The 18,771-nt window shown below is 48.7% G+C and overlaps 1 protein-coding gene across 1 annotated transcript in view; it reads left to right on the top strand.

The window, feature by feature from the left end:
- IGF1R (insulin like growth factor 1 receptor) overlaps window positions 1-18,771 on the top strand; it is a 299,888-nt gene that overhangs the window by 257,435 nt on the left and 23,682 nt on the right. The window contains exons 9-17 of the mRNA XM_021680652.2: window positions 1,459-1,626; window positions 1,843-2,047; window positions 6,562-6,845; window positions 8,169-8,305; window positions 8,794-8,953; window positions 12,633-12,735; window positions 13,283-13,353; window positions 16,972-17,201; window positions 17,523-17,633. Of these exons, the coding sequence (XP_021536327.1) occupies window positions 1,459-1,626; window positions 1,843-2,047; window positions 6,562-6,845; window positions 8,169-8,305; window positions 8,794-8,953; window positions 12,633-12,735; window positions 13,283-13,353; window positions 16,972-17,201; window positions 17,523-17,633 (1,469 nt within the window). The remainder of the gene's footprint in view (window positions 1-1,458; window positions 1,627-1,842; window positions 2,048-6,561; window positions 6,846-8,168; window positions 8,306-8,793; window positions 8,954-12,632; window positions 12,736-13,282; window positions 13,354-16,971; window positions 17,202-17,522; window positions 17,634-18,771) is intronic.

Below are 18,771 nucleotides of genomic sequence, written 5' to 3' on the forward strand. Positions count from 1 at the left end.
TTATTTATTTATTTATTTGAGAGAGAGAGAATGAGAGACAGAGAGCATGAGAGGGAGGAGGGTCAGAGGGAGAAGCAGACTCCCCGCTGAGCAGGGAGCCCGATGTGGGACTCGATCCTGGGACTCCAGGATCATGACCTGAGCCGAAGGCCGTCGCTTAACCAACTGAGCCACCCAGGCGCCCCTATATGACAAATTCTTAAGAAACGTATTTCCTTTCCCCAAAGATGGAAAACTAAGCACGATACAAATTGGGCCAGTTCCCTACATCTTGGCCCCTGTCCTTACAAGTGGTGGGGACAGAGGAAGACTCGGTCCTCTGCCTCTGCTTTTTTGTGACACTTAGATTTGAAACTCTTAGGGGTGAGCTGTTTATTGTTGAAATACTTGACTTTGGTAACTGAAAGTGGTCGAGCATCCAGTGGTTATGTTTTTCCTGAAAGCTGGCATAAGTCACAGCCTTTCCCTAAAGCATCACTCCGTACAGGTGTTCAGAACCTTGTCTGTGATATTAGGGGCCTTAAAGTACCCTTAAACTCTTCGCCCCTTTGAAATTTTAAAAAAGTGGCTTGGATGACTGTGTTGTTTAAGTGATAGACAGTAAAGAGGTCTCTTGCACTTTGGAAAACCCCCCAAAATCATTGTTTTCTTGTGAACCCAAGGAAAATAAGATTTCAGTGGTCCTGGGATGCGTTTGCCCTTTATACGTAAGGTAGCTCTGGGTTTCGGTTTGGGAGGCAGTAGTAAAATAAAGCTTGGCCAGATTATTATGCTGTGCCTGTAAATGAATATTCTTCGGCTGGTAACAGAGTCCATTGCTTGCAGTCGGGGCTCTGTGTGTGTTTGGGTTTGTGGACTGCTTTTCCTAGTCCTATCTCATTCATCCCGTGGAAGTGTGGTTATAGAACTGAGAGACTTGCAGGCCTTCTTCCTCCACGCCTCTTACCCCATGCACACACTCACGTGCACACACACTCCAGCCCTCTCTCACTTCCCCTTTCATTTTGGCATCTTGCCATTTTTATCAGAGCTCCAGAATCTCAGATGAAACCCAAGTCAGTCCGTTTTTCCACTTGGTAGAACTGCTGGAGTCAGGCGATTTGGAGAACGGTGGATGTAATAAACGAGAGCAATCCGATGTTTGAATTAGCTGTAGGTTTTTAAGCCACCCACTTGTAATCCTGGCGTGCCCCCGCCCCGACCTTTCTCCATGTGCCGCTCAGTCATGTTTGTTTTCACAGAGCTGACCTGAGAGAAGATACTACACAGAGAAATATGGGCATTTAAATTGATATGATTTCAAAACACGGTTCACTTCTTGTTTCACGTGTCCGCATTCACCGCCGTTTCCCTATCCGGGGCCAACCTGCGGCTTCTTGTGGGCTTGCAGCGAGTGCCTGAGCGCCTGGATTCGGGGTTCATTCCATTGTCTGAAGCGTCCTTTGTTCGCCTTTCCAGTTCCTTCCATTCCCCTGGACGTTCTTTCCGCGTCCAACTCCTCCTCTCAGCTCATCGTGAAGTGGAACCCGCCCTCCCTGCCCAACGGCAACCTCAGTTACTACATCGTGAGATGGCAGCGGCAGCCTCAGGACAGCTACCTTTACAGGCATAACTACTGCTCCAAAGGTAAGGGGGGCGGGGGGGGGTACCCAGAACCCAACTCCCGCCGTCCGGGCGTATCCACGCCCTGACGTAACACACAGCCCCCTGACAGTTGGAGCCCTTCGGTGGAAACCAGCCACCTTCTCGATCAAACGCGCTGACGGCTGCCCCCTTCGGCTCCCCAGCCCGTCTGACCTGGCTTTCATGTCTGCGCTTGTCGGGCTTCTCTTCCCCGAGCAGACAAAATCCCCATCAGGAAGTATGCCGACGGCACCATCGACGTGGAAGAGGTGACGGAGAATCCCAAGACCGAGGTGTGCGGCGGAGAGAAGGGGCCTTGCTGCGCCTGCCCCAAAACCGAGGCCGAGAAGCAGGCCGAGAAGGAGGAGGCTGAGTACCGCAAAGTCTTCGAGAACTTTCTGCACAACTCCATCTTTGTGCCCAGGTACCAAGTGTCATTGGAAAATGTCTCCAGGCTGGTGCTCCTCGGGCGGGTTCTGTGGTGCGCTCTCCCCGCGGCTGGTTTGTAGGGCAGCAGCCTCAGGGCAGAACCCCGTAGCCATCAAGGGTGGGGGGAGAACAGAACACGTTGCCAACTTGGGTGAGTGGGGTGCCTGTGGAAGGCAGGTAGCCGCGAAGGAAAGGGTGGGGCGCGGGCATGTCAGTGCCACTGCCTCGGCCACAGGGCCTCCCACCGAGGGCAGGTGGGCTCTCAGCTGGGGGGTGGGCAGGAAGTGAAGCTCAGAGAGGCCCCCACCCATGGAGACCAGCAAATGGAAGAGCTGGTGTGCGGGCCCTTCCTGCCCATCCCACTTCTCCCTCCGGCCTCTTGAAGCCCGGCTGAGGAGAAGTGAAGCAAGAGGGAGAAGACCAGAGTGAGTTTTGAAAGCGGCCCAACTTGCAAGCACAGCCCAGTGCCCCGGGCACCCTTGACAAGCAGGTTTGAGAAGCAGCGGACAAAGAGCGGAGGGAGGTGAAGGTGTGCAAAGCCACGCTACTCACAGTAGCTAAAGCTGGGAATGAGCCGCGTGTCCATGAGGGGATGAATGGATAAGCAAAATATGGCCTAGCCACGCAATGGCATATTATTCAGCCATAAAAAGGAAGGAGATTCTGACGAAAGGCACCACTCTGATGGACCTTGAAAACATCATGCTAAGTGAAAGAAGCCAGATGCGAAAGGAACAGCTATTGTAGAATTCCACCCATAGGAAGCATCTACCAGAGGCAAATTCATGGTTTTGGGAAGTGCATGCCAGGTTTCCAGGGGCTGGTGGCAGGGGGAAATGGGGAGTTGGGCCTTAGTGGGTCTAAGAGCTTCTGTTTGAGGTGATGAAAAATGTTGGAAACAGTGATGGTTGCACAACATCATGAATGCAATCAGTGTCTGAATCGTACGCTTAAAAATGGCTAAAATGGCAAGATTTGGGTATTTTTTTAATCAAAAATTTTATTTTACCACAATAAGAAATGGTTTAAAAAACAAAACAAAACAAAACACGGAGGGGGAGTCCATCAGGGTAGCCCTGCAATGTCTGGGGAAGGAGATGGAAACAGAGTGGTGGTCCCTGTCTCCCTTTTCCTCCTGGAAGATTATAGTGTGGCGTTTACAAACAGCCTCTTGGCTGAAATGTGAGTGGAGGAGCTGGATTCGGTTGCACCTACGCTCTCCTGGTCCCCATGGTGCCCCAGCCGCCAGCCCACTGCCCGGTGTGTTCTGTGATTGCTGGTCTTCCTGCCCCCGACCCCGAGAGGCACCAGAAGCCCGTAGCTTCTGTTTATTCTGTAATGACTTTGCCTTTAAAGGCTTACTTAGGTTGTAACAACAAATGGCTTTTAAAGTGATTTTTTTTTCCCTGTCAAGTGACCTTCCTGATATTTGTGTAATAGTCCAAGATAGCCATCTTACTTCGAAAAATCATTAAGAAAGAAAGACCTCTTAGAGTGGCAGGCATTCTTTTCAGGACGAAGCTCTTCATTGCCCATCATCTCCTCTCTAGGAGTGGAAACCACTGGAGTGTGAGGGTAGGAGAGCCTTCTGTGGGTCCCCCTGACCTGCTCCACTGGAGACCTCTCCTCCTGGGGCTGTGGTTCAAGTGTTAGTCCCGACTGTCTGTAGGTCATGTGTACTTCCAAGAATAAGAGCGTTTGACAAGCTCAGAGATGTTTAAAAACTAGAATTCAGGCATAGTGACTTCTCCAACAGCCTAATTCATGAACGATCCACTCGGGCCTTGACCCTACATTTTGACACATTAGGGCTCTTGCCTTTTTGGTAGCACTGCTTCTCAACGTGGGCCATTTCCCCCCATGCCCGCAGAGAGGCTCAGCTAGTGGCACTTCCTGTGGCCACAGAAGCAGATGGATTGAGAGTGTCCCAAACACGCTGGGCAGGAGTTATCTGTTTATTCTCCAGCGAAAGCTGTCGGCTCCGTTGCTGTCTCATCCCACCGGCCCGCCAGAAGTTCAGATTGTGAGTCCAGGCATTGGAGAAGCTTTGCTAAAGGGCTCCGAGCTTTCAATTTGTAGTTACAAAGCAGTACCTTTCTCTCTCATCACATGGGGAACACAAGATCAGGCAATGTGAAGGCCGAGCTGTGGGTGACACGGATATTAGCAATGCGTTGTGTTCATGTTATTGAATTCAAAATAAGTTTCCTCTATGCCAAATCCCCCCTGACGAGTGCGTGCATCCACCTCTTTGGCCCTGACATTCTCTCTCCTTAGACAAGTCTGACCTGCTATTCTGGCTTTTCTTAGGATGAATATAAATACTGTATTTGCCCACGGTGAATGGCCACAATTTATACGAACTTCATATTGTTTTGTTTTGTTTTTTTTAATGCCTCCTACCAAGGGTATAATTCTCATGTCCACTCAATTTGCAACACAATTTTGATAGAAGGAGTGTCTGGCTGGCAGAATGATTGAATCATAAAGGAAGGTTTTTTTGTTTTTCAACTAAGCTATCCAAAGACAATTTTTATTTCTTTCAATGCATTCTTTTTTTAAAAGATTGTATTTGTTTATTTGAGAGAGAGACAGAGATAGTGACAGAGGTAGCAAGAGCGAGAGCACAAGCAGGCAGGAGAGGGAGAAGCAGGCTCCCCGCTGAACAGGGAGCCTGACGTGGGGCTCGATCCCAGGACCCTGAGATCAGACCTGAGCCGAAGGCAGACGCTTAACTGACTGAGCCACCCAGGCGCCCCTCTTCCAATTCATTCTAAGAATAAGCCAGTCAAGTCAGGTTTGGGCAGAGCATTATATTTTTTGCAGTGGATTAAACCCAAGCAACTTCTCTCTTATAGACATAAGGGTGTGTTGTATTGGTTTTATGTGTTGCATTGGTTTTGAAGAGAAGGCAGGACATTCGTTCTGGTAGGTGTCAAAAGAGATCTCCCCAGCAATAAGTGTAGTTCCTTGTGTCCTTCCCTTCCGGGAAGGTTGGTTGGTGTGCGGGGTGTGAGGATGGGAAATGGTCAGCCTCATCTCCTAATCTTTCCTCCCCCAATATTATGAAAGTGAATGCATTGGGGCCATTCACACATGGCCTGCCTCTGCGGTTCTCTGCCTGGTGGAATGAGCATATCTGGGTTGAATGGTTCGTGTTTTAGGTTAGGACCCACTGGGCCGTTGCACAGAAGTGGTGATGGCATTTTGTGTGGGGGAATCCATGGGCCAGGCAGACTGGGGAGCCAGAGGCCCTTTGTCCAAGTCCCCTGCTTTTCCCTTCCAAGTTTTTCACTTCAAGGCAAATAAGGACCCGCGGGAAGCCTGCTGAGAGTCAGCTGAGCCACAAACGGCTTCCCAGGTGCCCTGATTCCCTGTGGGACTTCTCTTTCTCCCCTACATGAGAACTGATGAGCATTCCCACTTTGTGGTCTTTCTCCTTGCCTTGGGCTCTTAGTTTTCTTTCCCGGATGAGCTTGGTTCTGTTTCCTCCCCACCCTTTGCCTGCGCACAGGATGCGTGACGCCCGCGGACAGCCTCAGTGCGGAACGGACGGCAGCTTCCCCCTGTTTCTGGTGGTTGGCCTGAGGGTGGCTGTTTCTCACCTGGGTGCTTACTCTCACATGCTGTTGCCTCCAGTAAACACGAGGGGCTTGTGTTTGAGGTTTCTGAGGGGAGCCCAAAGCCCACAACAGTAGCCATTGGAACAGTCCCCCTGTCCAGCTGCGTGGACTGCCTCATCTGCCCTTTGGGTGTGAACATTCTCTTTTGATTTCTCTTTTGCTGTCCTATTGCTTTTGTAGCTGTTGTTCGAAGCCCTAGTCCAGGGCCATGACAGTGATCCTACCATTGGCAGGAGTGGGGCCTTGGAGAGGCCACAGGAGGTCACTGCTGAGTGTGAGGCGGAGCCAGACTGGAAGGACCTCCAGGAGTGTGAAAAATACAGACACTAGGGTCTCAGAGGAAGAGAGAGTCAGTGGGAGCCCCAGAGGGAAGGGTCTGGGGGTCCAAGCAAGTGCTCACTGCTTGGTATCTTTCTTTCTACAGAGGGGGTCAGAGAAGCCATCCCGCTGGGGCCTACACCACACAGCTCACCTCTCACCTCACCCCCTAATAAATCTTAGTGTGGCCAGCAGGGTGGTCACGTTTAATGCTTAACCATGAGGTCAGTGGACCAGGTGGCACGGACATTCTGACCAAAGGGCCAGTATGCTGCAGGGCCAGGAGTGACTGAGGCATTTGTTTGCCTCTAGATACAATCGAGTAACCACTCTGGGAGCCAGGGGGCAGTTTGTGTGCCGATTCGGAGGTTTGCAGAGTAGAGAAAGCAAAATAAATAACGGAGAAGGAAATCCCCGTATTATTTGTTGGTCCTTATCCAAAGGGGCTGAATAGCTCCTTTCATCCAAAGTTAAGATTTTTCTTTTCTTTCCGTTACTCTAACCCAAGTCATAGAAGGGACAAAAGAGGTAGAGGCGCTTACAGGCCAAGTTTCTCTCTTCCTTGCAGACCTGAAAGGAAGCGGAGAGACGTCACACAAGTCACCAACACCACCATGTCCAGCCGAAGCAGGAACACCACAGTGGCAGACACCTATAATATCACAGACCCAGAAGAACTCGAGACAGAATACCCTTTCTTTGAGAGCAGAGTGGATAACAAGGAGAGAACTGTAATCTCTAACCTCCGGCCTTTTACTTTGTACCGCATTGACATCCACAGCTGTAACCACGAGGCTGAGAAGCTGGGCTGCAGCGCCTCCAACTTTGTTTTTGCAAGAACCATGCCTGCAGGTAGGGTGTGATCCAGCGAACCCCACTCTTGACTCACTCACAGCCCAGTGGAGAAGCTTGTGTTCTATGGACACAGAATCTGTCATCCAGAGCAATGACCCTTAGTCTCCATCCTGCTTATTAAAGAACGGGTGGTCATTTGTAGGCAGGCTGGTAGACCAGCAGCCCAGGGAATGGAGTCCATTCATAATGACATCATTCCCAACCCAGTCTTCGCACAAAGTCTTACAAGAGCAGGGAGCGCCCTTCGGGGTCAACTCCCCTCCTCCCACTTGGTTCACATTGTACATTTCCATGGCCGTATTCCCCATTTGTACACACGTAAATTTGCCCGGTCCCTCCTGAGTCATCAGGTTCAGTGGAATCCGTTAGCTGCCTTGACTCAGAGTGACTTTCACTCCTCAAGGTCAACTGCTGGAGTAGCCTTTGGTCCTGCCTCTTGGGTCTTCACCTTCCCCTTTGGAAGTTAGAAGCTGCCTGTTACTCACACTGCCATCCATCCATCTTTAAGGATAGGTGAACTGCCCATCCTCTTTCCTGCCCGGGCTTAGCAGGTAGTAGAGAAGGAGCCCAGAAGAAGTGGAGTCTAGGAGGGGACGCACAGCATATCTCAAGGCCGCTGTCAGCTTCCCTGGCCTCAGTTTCCCCACCCTTCTCAGAGAGACAGAAGCCAGCTCATTTCTCAGAGCCTTCCCCGGCTGTAACTTGCAGGGACTCTTGCTCACCACTTGGCTTGCTGCTTTAAGCAGAAGCAAGAGTGCAAGCACCCAGCCTCAGCTAGCAGCGGCTGGAGGAAGGGTGGACGCAGGCCCAGCTCGTGGGCTGTCCTTCATGCCCGCATCAGAGTTGCGTTTGCCGCGTGCAGATGCAGGCTTGGAGGGCTCCGTGTCGCCGCCTGGAGGCTTGCTGCCAGCCACCCCTGCTCTCAAGGCGCCTTTTCGATGCTGCTTGTGTTTGACGGCATCACATAGTTTCCTTTCGCAAGTGGGAGAAGCCAGATACCAGAAATAAGTTACTCAAGCTGCCGGGATTTTCCGACTATACTTGATATAGCGGGCTTTTTCTGGGGTGGGGTGAGGGGGCGCGGTCGCTGAGGGGAGGGAAGGTATCGTGGCATCTTGAGACTCACAGGTCATTACATTGCTTGGATTCCAAACCCTGTGCTATGTGTGAGCAGCCGGCTTTGGGGGAGTATATGTGGTCCCCGCCCTCAGCCCTGCACACACAGACTGGGGGAGGGCATGCTCAGAGTAGCCCACTCGGGGGGGGGGGGCGGGGGCGGACCCAAATCCGACTTTATCGCTTGTTTAAATTGTTGCACAGAAGGAGCAGATGACATTCCTGGGCCGGTGACCTGGGAGTCGAGGCCTGAAAACTCCATCTTTCTAAAGTGGCCGGAACCTGAGAATCCCAATGGATTGATTCTAATGTATGAAATAAAATATGGATCACAGATCGAGGTAAGGCTGGCGCAGTGGTCCGCATCTGGGTGTGTCCCCATTCCAATTGATGGCATGTGCCCCAACATGTCACCTCCCAGTTAGCTGAGGACTTAACCCCATAAAATGAGGAGCTAAGTCAGTGAGGACTTAAGTCCTTCTACTAGCTCCACACGTCTTTGAGGAGAGTACTCAGAGTATATGAGGAGGGGGGCTTGTTCTCCCCCTTAAGAAACTACTTTGTTACAGAAAATGATCGTTCGGCATACGCCAAAAACAAATTTTTATTTTTCTGGAGCTCTTTTTGATTACCAAAAAAATAGATATATATTTGGTTAGAACTTGGGAGTGTTTACAGTTACTGGAAGACTGCCATTCAACACTTGGTTTCTTCCCTGTTACTGCAAATTGGGATCACTGTCAGGTGGGACGCGAGAGATGGGACAGCAAGAGGCACCCATTTCTCACATGCTTGTGGGGAATTGGCACTTGTGTTTTATTTCCCCCAGGATCAGCGGGAATGTGTATCGAGACAGGAGTACAGGAAGTATGGAGGTGCCAAGCTTAACCGGCTCAACCCCGGGAACTATACGGCCCGGATCCAGGCCACCTCTCTCTCTGGGAATGGGTCCTGGACGGATCCTGTGTTCTTCTACGTCCCAGCCAAAAGTAAGGCTTGGGGAAGGAGTAGCTGGAAGATGCAGAAGCGGGTTGGGTGGGGCTTGGGAAAGCCTGGGCTGTCGGGGCTCTCTCTAACTTTCTGATTTTCCGTTGGAACCGAGTTGGCCAGATTTCAGAAGGGTCACACTTGGGTCAGCACCTCATTTGGGAGCTCGAGCAGGGGGGAGCTGCTGCTTGGAGTTCCTACCTCATTTGATGGTCAGGGAGAGGGTCTGAGCCCCTTTTGAGGGTGGGGGGGGGGGCGTCAGCAAGAGGCCTTTGCTCTCAACTTGTTTTATGTGTGAAGCATTTTACAAAGCGCGTAATTGACCATTCCGCCTCTTGTCCGATTCGGGCTGCTGGTTAGGGCTCGGATTTAGGGCTTAGAATCCTAATGGTGACCAAAATCTGGGGGCCATCCGGTCCAGCCTGTTCCAAGGTAGGAGTCTTTGTAATGGCATCTCACACTGAGGCATTGTCCCCTTCACTGCCCTGTCGGTAAAAACACAGATGCACTTTTAAAGCACCAACACACATCAAATGCACACAGCGCTCGCTGTCTGGCACAGAGACTGGGCCATGTTGTGATTTTATACTCAAGCCGTTGACAAGACAGAACTCTTAGAAGACCGTACTAGGCTAGGATTTCAGATTTGAAAACTGGGTTTTGTAAAACGTGTAAATGCACCATGGGCCCTATGCTTCCTGGGCTGAGAAAATGCAGTATTTTATTTGGTGACATAAATATTCCTCATTATTTCCACATTGAGTTTCTGTTTCTTATTAGGAACCTAGTTTTTCAGATGATTTCATGTTCAGGTAATGGGATCTAATTTGGCATAACACTATTCCTCACTGCCCCACATGAAAGAGCAGCCCACCGTGCTTACTGGTGCTACTTTGGGGTCCGTTGGGTGGTCCCCACGTCCATGGTCTCTCCTTGGGTCCCACATCTGTGCTGCCCCGAGCTGGCTTCTGAGTTCTTAAATTCAGGATCCAACCAATCCAGCCATCCACCTGGTTAGCGCCTAAGAGTCAAAGATATTTGAAAATCCTAATAGTACAGATACCAAAAGAAGGATGGTGGCGTGCATAGAATTGCAAACCTTGAGGTAACATTTTATGAACCTGGAACTGTGCCTGAGTTCAGGTTTTAGGGGTAAACAGATCGCTCAGGCAGAGAATTCCATCAGCTAAAAGAGTCTGAATTCTCCATGGGGCCTGCTAACCTTCTCTCCCCAGTGAGCCTCTGCCACCCAGTCCAGTGCTAGAACCTTCCCAGTAATGCCTAGAACCCTCTCCAGAGCTGTGGCTGGCTTTCTCTTCTCCCCTGTTCTCTCTTCTCTGCTTCCATCCCTTAGGAACAGAGCCTAGGTTTAGGAGTGTTGCATCAGGCCGCAGTCTTTGAAATAGCAGCCTTGGCTTGTCTTCGGAGGGGTCACACTCCCATTTGCCATTGCTACCCCGTCTTTAACCCTGGGAGTGCTGGGACGCCACTGGGAACCCCAAGAGCCCCTCTGATGGACTCTTTCCAGCAGAAGTTGGCACATACTGCAGGAAAATGGAATCTGCACGCCTGCTTTGCTGTTTGTCCTTATGTCAGGCAAGACTCTCCTGCTACAGCGTAGCCTCTTTTCCTCTTGTTTAATCCTCAGAGGAGACGGAAGCTTTGCAAGCTTTCTGGCAACCGCTGTCCTTCTAGGAACCCTTCATGTGCTTGAATGCTATTAAATGACTCTTCAGACTTTTCTTCTCCAGACTAAATAATCTCCAGTCTCTTGGCCTTTTCTTGTTGCCCAGTCGCAGAGACCAATTTTCTAGCCATTTCATCATTTTGCTCCTCTCCGGCTGTGTTCCAGTTTCTCCGTGTCCCCACTGAATTGTGAAACTCAGACAGAACATGGTACAACGTGACCAGTAGGCTAAGTGATATGAATGTAAGTAGTAGTCCTTGGGAAGAAAAACTAAAACTCGGCTGGCTTCCCAAAGGCCGTGATAGTTGAGAGTGTTTTCAAGAATTAAAGAATGCAGGAGATGCCTCCATGTTGAGAGTGATCTGAGGAAAATGTCCTTAATGTTAAAAAATTAAAATAGCATTAATAATCCATAAAGAGTCATAGTGATGATGATGATGATTTTTAGGGGCAAAATAATCACTGATGCGTGACTTCTACCAGGTGTCACTGGGTCCCCCGTGAGTTCCATCATTGCCGCATAGACATCTCTACTTGGGTATCCCACAAGTGCTTCCCACTCCCATTAGTACCAGAACCGAAATCACAGTTGCTGCCCTCAGAGTATCTCTCTATCCTTTTGTTACCAAGGTCAGTCAGTGGCACCATGATCCACACCCCACGCAAGTCTGGAACCTTACATCCTTCTCTCTCTCTCTCTCTCTCTCTCTCTCCAGCCACCCATTTCCCATTCAACCCATTGGTTCTGCGTCTTCTGTGTCACTGAAGTCCTGCCCCTGCTGCCACCACCATTAGCTAACGGCACCTAGGGTACTTGCCGTGGGGGGTAGGTCTGAGCTGTGGGAGCAGGAAAGGTCCCAGGACCATGGCTTCCCAGCTGTCTGTGTGACCCTGGGGAGGACAGTTCATCTCTGTGAGTCTTCTTCATTCGTAGCAAACGGCAGTGGTCTCTTCGTGAGGTCTGGGCTGGATAATGCAGAACACAGCCAGGTCCCCTCCCGCCCCCGGCACCCTCCGAGACCTGGCCGTGCCTGCCTCCTCCATTCAGGCTGACCTCAGGCACCGCCATCCCAATATACACAGATCTGCTCGGCTCACTGTGGGGCCCAGAGCTCACACTGGCTCGCTTTCATCTGCAGAATGAGGTTCAAACTGCTTGGCCAGCCCTGCTTTTTCCCAGTATCACCTCCAACATTTCCTCTGCACTTGCAAAGCTTCCCCGACTCAATTCTCTCCTCTCCCTTCCTCTCCACGTCCTTGCAGTGTGGGTGGTCCACCTTTTTGGTTGTGCCACCTGGGAACACGCTGACTTCTGGCTTCCAGCAGAGTCTGCAGCGGCATCCCCAGTGTCCAGCCTGGCACCTGTCATCTAAGTGCTGGTGACGGTGATGAGCAGGTGTTGCCCTAATGTCTGGGGAGAAATCAGAGCAGCTTTGGCAAGGGGTGCCATCCAGTTAGGTGTTTTTAAATTGTCTGTGGAACTGTCTTAAGACAGATAAAGGTCAGTATGGTGTACTAGGATACCAGTTCCATACCAAACAGGTGAAGTAATACATTTATGATCTAAACACCAAGGGTCAGTACAGCTTGAGCTCTATATATGTGAGAATCCATTCATTTTATTTTTGCAAATATATATATATATATACACACACATGCATGCACTAGTAGTCATTAAATTGCATACAAAGATTATTTTACTCGAGCCCACCATTTGAACTATTATTTCAGGGTACACTGTACTTTAAAAATGAGTTTACTCCTCTGTGTGCACTTCTCTCTCTCTCTTTTTTTTTTTTTCCCAAATAACTCAGAGTTTTTTTACTGTTCTATCTGATACTGTTTACCTTCAGAATTCCTAGTTTGCAATAGGGCAGTAAAGGAATTTTCGGGGATTTTTTTTTTCATACTTGCAGCTAAAACAAAACAAAGCAAACAAAAAACGACCAGCTTGCGCACCTAGTGATATTTTATCATTTCCCTTGTCTCTGCAGTAACGTATGAAAACTTCATCCATCTGATCATCGCTCTGCCCATTGCTGTCCTGTTGATAGTGGGAGGGCTGGTTATAATGCTGTATGTCTTCCACAGGAAAAGGTGAGTGACTCTGTGAAAAGTTCAGATACCTTGTGTGGCTGTGCTGTCTGGTGGTTTGAACCTGAGCGCAGGGAAACGTCGTGAGGATTTTGAGGAAGTATTTTATGGATTGGGAAACCTGATTTTCCCATCAAATGTTCCTCTCAGGAAAAAGAGAACATTTTCTAATGATTCAGCAGCAATAGAAAATGTATTTGGGGCCAGTACGGTTCATCCCCTCGCTCACAGATAACTGCTGCTCATGCAGAGATTTTTCCAAACACAGGGCCCAGCCTTTTCTGTCCAGTAGGCCTTTCAGTTTCTGATGAAGTAAAGAAACAAGTGTTTCATAAAAAGCTTTAATCCGAGGCCCCTGAAGAAGCCCAAGGACGTGTTAGCAAGATGGCTTTGGGGCCCGATGAGAGCCGACAGGCAGGAACTGTCCCCTCGCTCCCTTCCTCTGGATATCCACTTGACGAAACAGGACAAATAAAACTGATAGCGCAAAGATGACATGTGCGGAGATGGGTTTTGTTTTTTTTTAACCTGAATTTTACCCTTTTGACAGAAATAACAGCAGGCTGGGGAATGGAGTGCTGTACGCTTCCGTGAACCCAGAGTACTTCAGCGCCGCCGACGGTAAGCGGCTAAGCCAGGGTCGCTGCCTGGGGACATCCCAGATCGGGGAGCTTTCGGGAGTGTGGCTAATTTAGGGGGAAGAGGGTTGCAATATTTTGAGGTAACTTTGGCCTCAAAATATGTCTTGGTTAACACTTTTTTTTTGTTTTTGTTTTTTTTGAATCAAAGTTTTCAGCAGTTCAAAGAGTATGTCAAAAATTCTGGGACTATGTGGAATGCCCCAAAGAAAGACAGGCTTCAGAGATGACTGGTCAGCGCAGTAATCAATTTACTTAATCGCCTGAAATTTTATGCTAGAATGACAAAAGCTGTTTTAATTGTTGACGTCTAGTCAGAGGGGATGCCACAGCTGACCAAACCGTCCCCTTCAACTTGTTTCAGCTTGAGTTTCGTGTCGCTGTGACTGTCTTTGATCACTCACAGCTTCCCTGCATTTTTCTGTCTTGGGGTTTTTCTGTTCACCCCCTCCTGACTGGGATCACATGATTTATACCCTCACGTCCCATTCACATACCCTCGGATAGTAACTCATGAGGGCCATTTAGTTCAGTGACCGAGAAGGTCTGACTTGGAAGTTGTGTTGTACTCCATGGATATCTCTTTTTTTTTTTTCCCCCCTCGTTTGCTGTCTCTTCTCCCTCGTGGGCTTGAATCCAGACCTTTCAAAGTCAGTCAGTGTGGGGCATTGGTCCCAGCACCATTACCTGGCACTTTGCTGGGGGCTTTTATAAATGCCATCCCATAGGTCCCTATATCCCTGTAAGGTGGCTTTTCTCAGGCCCGCCTGTGTGGAGGTGAGGCCGGGAGGTGCAGAGGAGAAGCTTGCCCAGGTCACATAGTGAGGCAGTTGAGAAGTTGGGGTGACACAGTCTCTGGCATCTTGTGGACAGTGTGATGCCATCACCGTGAGGTGAGCTCCTCGGGGCGGGCGGGGAAGCTCACCCACAGGAGTATCTGGATTGGGTTCATCCAGTGAATGAGTAAGTGCGTGAAATCGGGTAGATGCATTTAGAAAAAGTGTTTGCCTCTTCTTGGCTTTCGGTGAAGTGAAAGTTGATATAAATGTATAGGAGATAGGAGATAGATTCATGATTATTCTGATTGATCATCCTGATCAAATGGAGAACATAAGAAAAACACTTTGACACTCAAAAGCACTATATAAATGTGTAAAGTTTCACTGTGATTTCTTTAATAGTTTCTAATTCAGTTCTGTTTACAGTAAAGCCAATCAAAAGCAGCCTTCCCTGAGTAGGAATCGAGTGCAGAATAATGACATTATTCCTGATTCTATAAAGATCTCACAAAGTTTTATTTTTAATAGGCACATATATATTTGTATGTGCATACACGCACACACACACACACCTCTGTACTCCTATAATTAATGTATGTATGTATATAAGGCATAGAGAACATTCTGGAAGGATACACAACAAACTTAAAATAGTAGTTACTTGTGGAGAGGATCTTTTTCCTTATTAAAAAAAAAAAGATTTTTATGCATTGTTTGTATAAATGATAGCTTTTTAAAAAAAATAAGGTAAGGCAAGTCATCACACACCCAATGGAATTTATGGGGGGAATGCAAAGCCACTTTCCCTCTCTGTAAAGATGGAATAAGACTATTCCAGAGACTTTGCCCTGCTTTGAAATAAAGCACAGGAGACGGGCATTTGTAGTTTTGACTACGAAGCATCCAGGAAGTTTGGAAAGAGCATTAATACGATAATATCAGACAGTACTGGTGAATTGAATTCAAATTGTGTATCTTTCCAGAACTACTTTCATAATATGCCTTGATTCTTCTTTAAAAATAAAATAAACAAAACCCAAACTCATTGTCACCCGGGCCAACAGGTAGGAACACCATCACCTCATTTGAACTTAATTTATTCGGCCTTTTGACAAGCACCTTATAGCTAGTTTCCTCAAGGGGCCACAAAATGACATTGCAGTTCGCAAATGCTTTAAAAACTCCTTTCTCCAAAAGCTAATCTGCATGTCACCATTCTCCAGGGTATGCTGAAAATCCCCTATAGGGAAGTGCTGATAACATTGTGCCCATAACCTGAGGCTGGCTGGAGGGGCTTAGGACTGCTGGTTCAAGTCAGAGCTGCTGGGTTGAATTTAGAGAAAAGGATTCCAAGTGTTGACTTCAGGGACCTCCCAAGGAAGGAATGTGATTGGTTTTAACTCTGTTTTTTATGGTGTGCTACATAGTTAATTCTGATTAAAAGCAAGCCTGGATTTTCAGAGATAAATGGATTGAGGCAGTGTCTCTTTATACTTTCTGAGGGGTATTATGAAGAGTCTTATCTACTGGCTTGTCTGGCATACTTAACTCTCCTGAGCAAGCATCAGCCTCTTCTCGGGGGCTGTGTGGCACCTAAGCCATGCAGAGGGTAGACTTCCGTTTATGAAATTACAAAACATGTAATGTGAAATACAAAAATGTGTATGAGAGAAAATTCTAGATTGATTAATATAGGCCATATTGGACACTCCTCAGAGGTGTAATTTACTTTTCATTCTGCCCATTCAGGTTGCAGGACGGATCCTCTGTTTTGTTTTCTTTTCTTTCTTACCTCCCTTCTCCCTGTTCCTCTCTTTCTGCTTCCTGCCTGCCTGGAATTACTTATTTAATTCCTTAAACCAGACCAAAAGCCTGGGCTGGAAAAGTCCTAGTTGGGCTCTGTCTTAGCATGCCCCACCACCCAGCCCCTCGCCCCCCGGTTGTGGGAGGTCCCTGAGCTCACGGAGCCCAGGCCAGAGCCCTGGGGACACCCCTCTGCTCATCAGCTGTCCCTCCACCCTGCTCACCACTGAATGCTCCTTGGGGCCAGAGCTCAGTTGCTTCTGTACCCCTTTAGACACTCCGGGGTCTTTGATGAGGCTGGAGACACTTGTCTAGACGAGAATAGTGCTCCCAGTGGAAATATAATGCCAGTCCCATATGTAACCTCAAGTTTTTCTTGTGGCCATATAAAAAAAAAAAGTGTAAAAGAAACAGGTGAAATAAGTATTAACGATATGCTTTATTTAACCCAGTATATGCAAAGTATTATCAATTTTAATATGTAATCAGTACAAAAACTATTGAAATATTCACATGAATTTTTGTGCTAAGATTTTGTGGGTTTTTTGGGGTTTTGTTTTTTAAAGTTTTATTTATTTCAGTAATCTCTCCACCCAATGTGGGGCTCAAACTCATGACCCCAAGATCAATAGTCACACGCTCCTACAACTGAGCCAGCTGTGTGCCCCTAAGTCTTTAAAACCTGTTGTGAATTCTATACTTAGCACATCTCAGATTGGACTCCTTTGTGGTTCTTCTATGCTGTTAGTATCCTCAGATTATCACAGAATCCTTGAAGACTTGAAACACCAGAATTTTTTTTAAGATTTTATTTACTTTTTTTTTTTTTTGAGAAATACCAGTATATGACCGTATTGCTGCCTGACAGAAATTTCAGGACAAGCTGCATCATTGTTCCCAATGTTCTCTGTGGGCTTTAGGAAGTGGCATCTTGTGTTCTTTGGTTTCCCCCCAAAAGCACCTTCTGCCCAGGGGGTCCCTTGCCTTACCTGGCTCAGTTCTGGTTTCTTCTTCTCTAGTGTATGTACCTGACGAGTGGGAAGTTGCTCGAGAGAAGATCACCATGAGCCGAGAGCTGGGGCAGGGCTCATTTGGGATGGTATACGAAGGAGTTGCCAAAGGCGTGGTTAAAGATGAGCCAGAAACCAGGGTGGCCATTAAAACAGTGAATGAGGCCGCGAGCATGCGTGAAAGGATTGAATTTCTCAATGAGGCTTCAGTGATGAAGGAGTTCAATTGTCACCACGTGGTAAGAGACAGCCCCCCGGGAAGCCAGAACCTGACACAGGGAGAACCCTTCCCTGGAGCCTCCCAGAGTGTCCGTGGCCCCACTTGGGGAGTTTGGTGTCTTCCTCCACCCCCCTGGCCCCCGCCTTCCGGAGTCCCCCATCACCTCGCGGTTGCCCTTAGACATCTGTGCATGGGAGGCAGACCCCAGCCAGTGGAGCCCCCTGGGGCCTGCTCATGTGGGCCCTGCAGGTCCCAGCACCAGACAGTTTGAGAAGTGTGGGTGGGGACAGTCGTGGGTAACCCTCACCCTCTGAGTCCTTCTCTTTGTCATTCCTCCCAGGTGCGGTTGCTGGGCGTAGTGTCCCAGGGCCAGCCGACGCTGGTCATCATGGAACTGATGACACGGGGGGATCTCAAAAGCTATCTCAGGTCTCTGAGGCCAGAAATAGAGGTCAGTTTTGGTTTTAACCAACTTTGCACGTTATCCGTCCTTTCCCCCAGGAGATACGGTGTCTTTAAATTTACTTACTCTCAGTATCGAATGTTTCTTGCTGCATGCTTGGTTGTAGGTCCTTTATGTGAAAGATTTCCCTGACTAGAGGGGGACCTGTGAGCTTTTGTGAGAGGCACTTGCCATTCCTCAAGTACCCCCCTCCCTAACGCCTCTGCGTCTGTTCCTGCATTCCCTCTTCCACCACCGGTTACCTCCTCCACCGCCCACGCTCCCTGAACCCCCCCCCGCCCCCCCCCTCCCCGGCCAGGAGGAACCATCTCCTCCGCTGACTTCTCTCCTAGCATGGACTCTCTCTTCTCTGGTCCCTGAGTGGATTCCCCTCCCACCCCGTCATGTTTGGCTTCTCACCCTGGGGAACAGCCACACCCAGTTCGGGGTCAGTGTTTGGGGCAGGCAGTCTTTCCATAAATGCTTGTCAGAGTTCAGTGTTAGATGGATGCGATTCTTGTGCCAGGGTGGTCTCCCACCCAGCTCCATGCACAAGACAGCCTCTCCCTCATGAGCCCCCTCCCCACCCACACGCCCCTTCCCCCCACCCCACGCTGTCAACAGCCTGCGCCTTGGAGACCGGGAAGCCTTGTTTCTCAAACTCTGCACCCGCATTTCAGGCCCGATTCTGAGGCAGACTGATACTCGCCTCAGCTGCACAGTCTGCTTCGTCTAGTAAAAAAGATCCATTTGTGTTATGAGCTTCAAAGTCTAAACCGGCTGAAATCCTGTGTAATTTTTCATTAGTCACCGTGGTATCTCCCCTTCTGTGGCAGGAACCCACAAGCCAGCTTTTTATCATATGGAAGCATGACTTGAAAGTGAGGAATTCTAAGAATAAACCTGTAGATAAACACTTACAAATAATCCCAGCAACATCTGCCTTTCATTGGGCCACCTTGGTGGGTTCAAAGTCCTTACTTTCACCCTGACTTTGTTCCACGTTGAGTAGGCTTTGTATCTGCTTGCCCCTGCCAGAATCCTTCCCTTTCTCTACCCCTTTTGAATTTCTACAGCTTTTCTCTGCTTGAGTTTAATCTTTTGTTTTCTTTTAATCTGCAACTTAATTATCCCCCACGTAGTATTT

Source organism: Neomonachus schauinslandi, chromosome 9, assembly GCF_002201575.2.
Source record: "Neomonachus schauinslandi chromosome 9, ASM220157v2, whole genome shotgun sequence".
Classification (NCBI taxonomy): domain Eukaryota; kingdom Metazoa; phylum Chordata; class Mammalia; order Carnivora; family Phocidae; genus Neomonachus; species Neomonachus schauinslandi.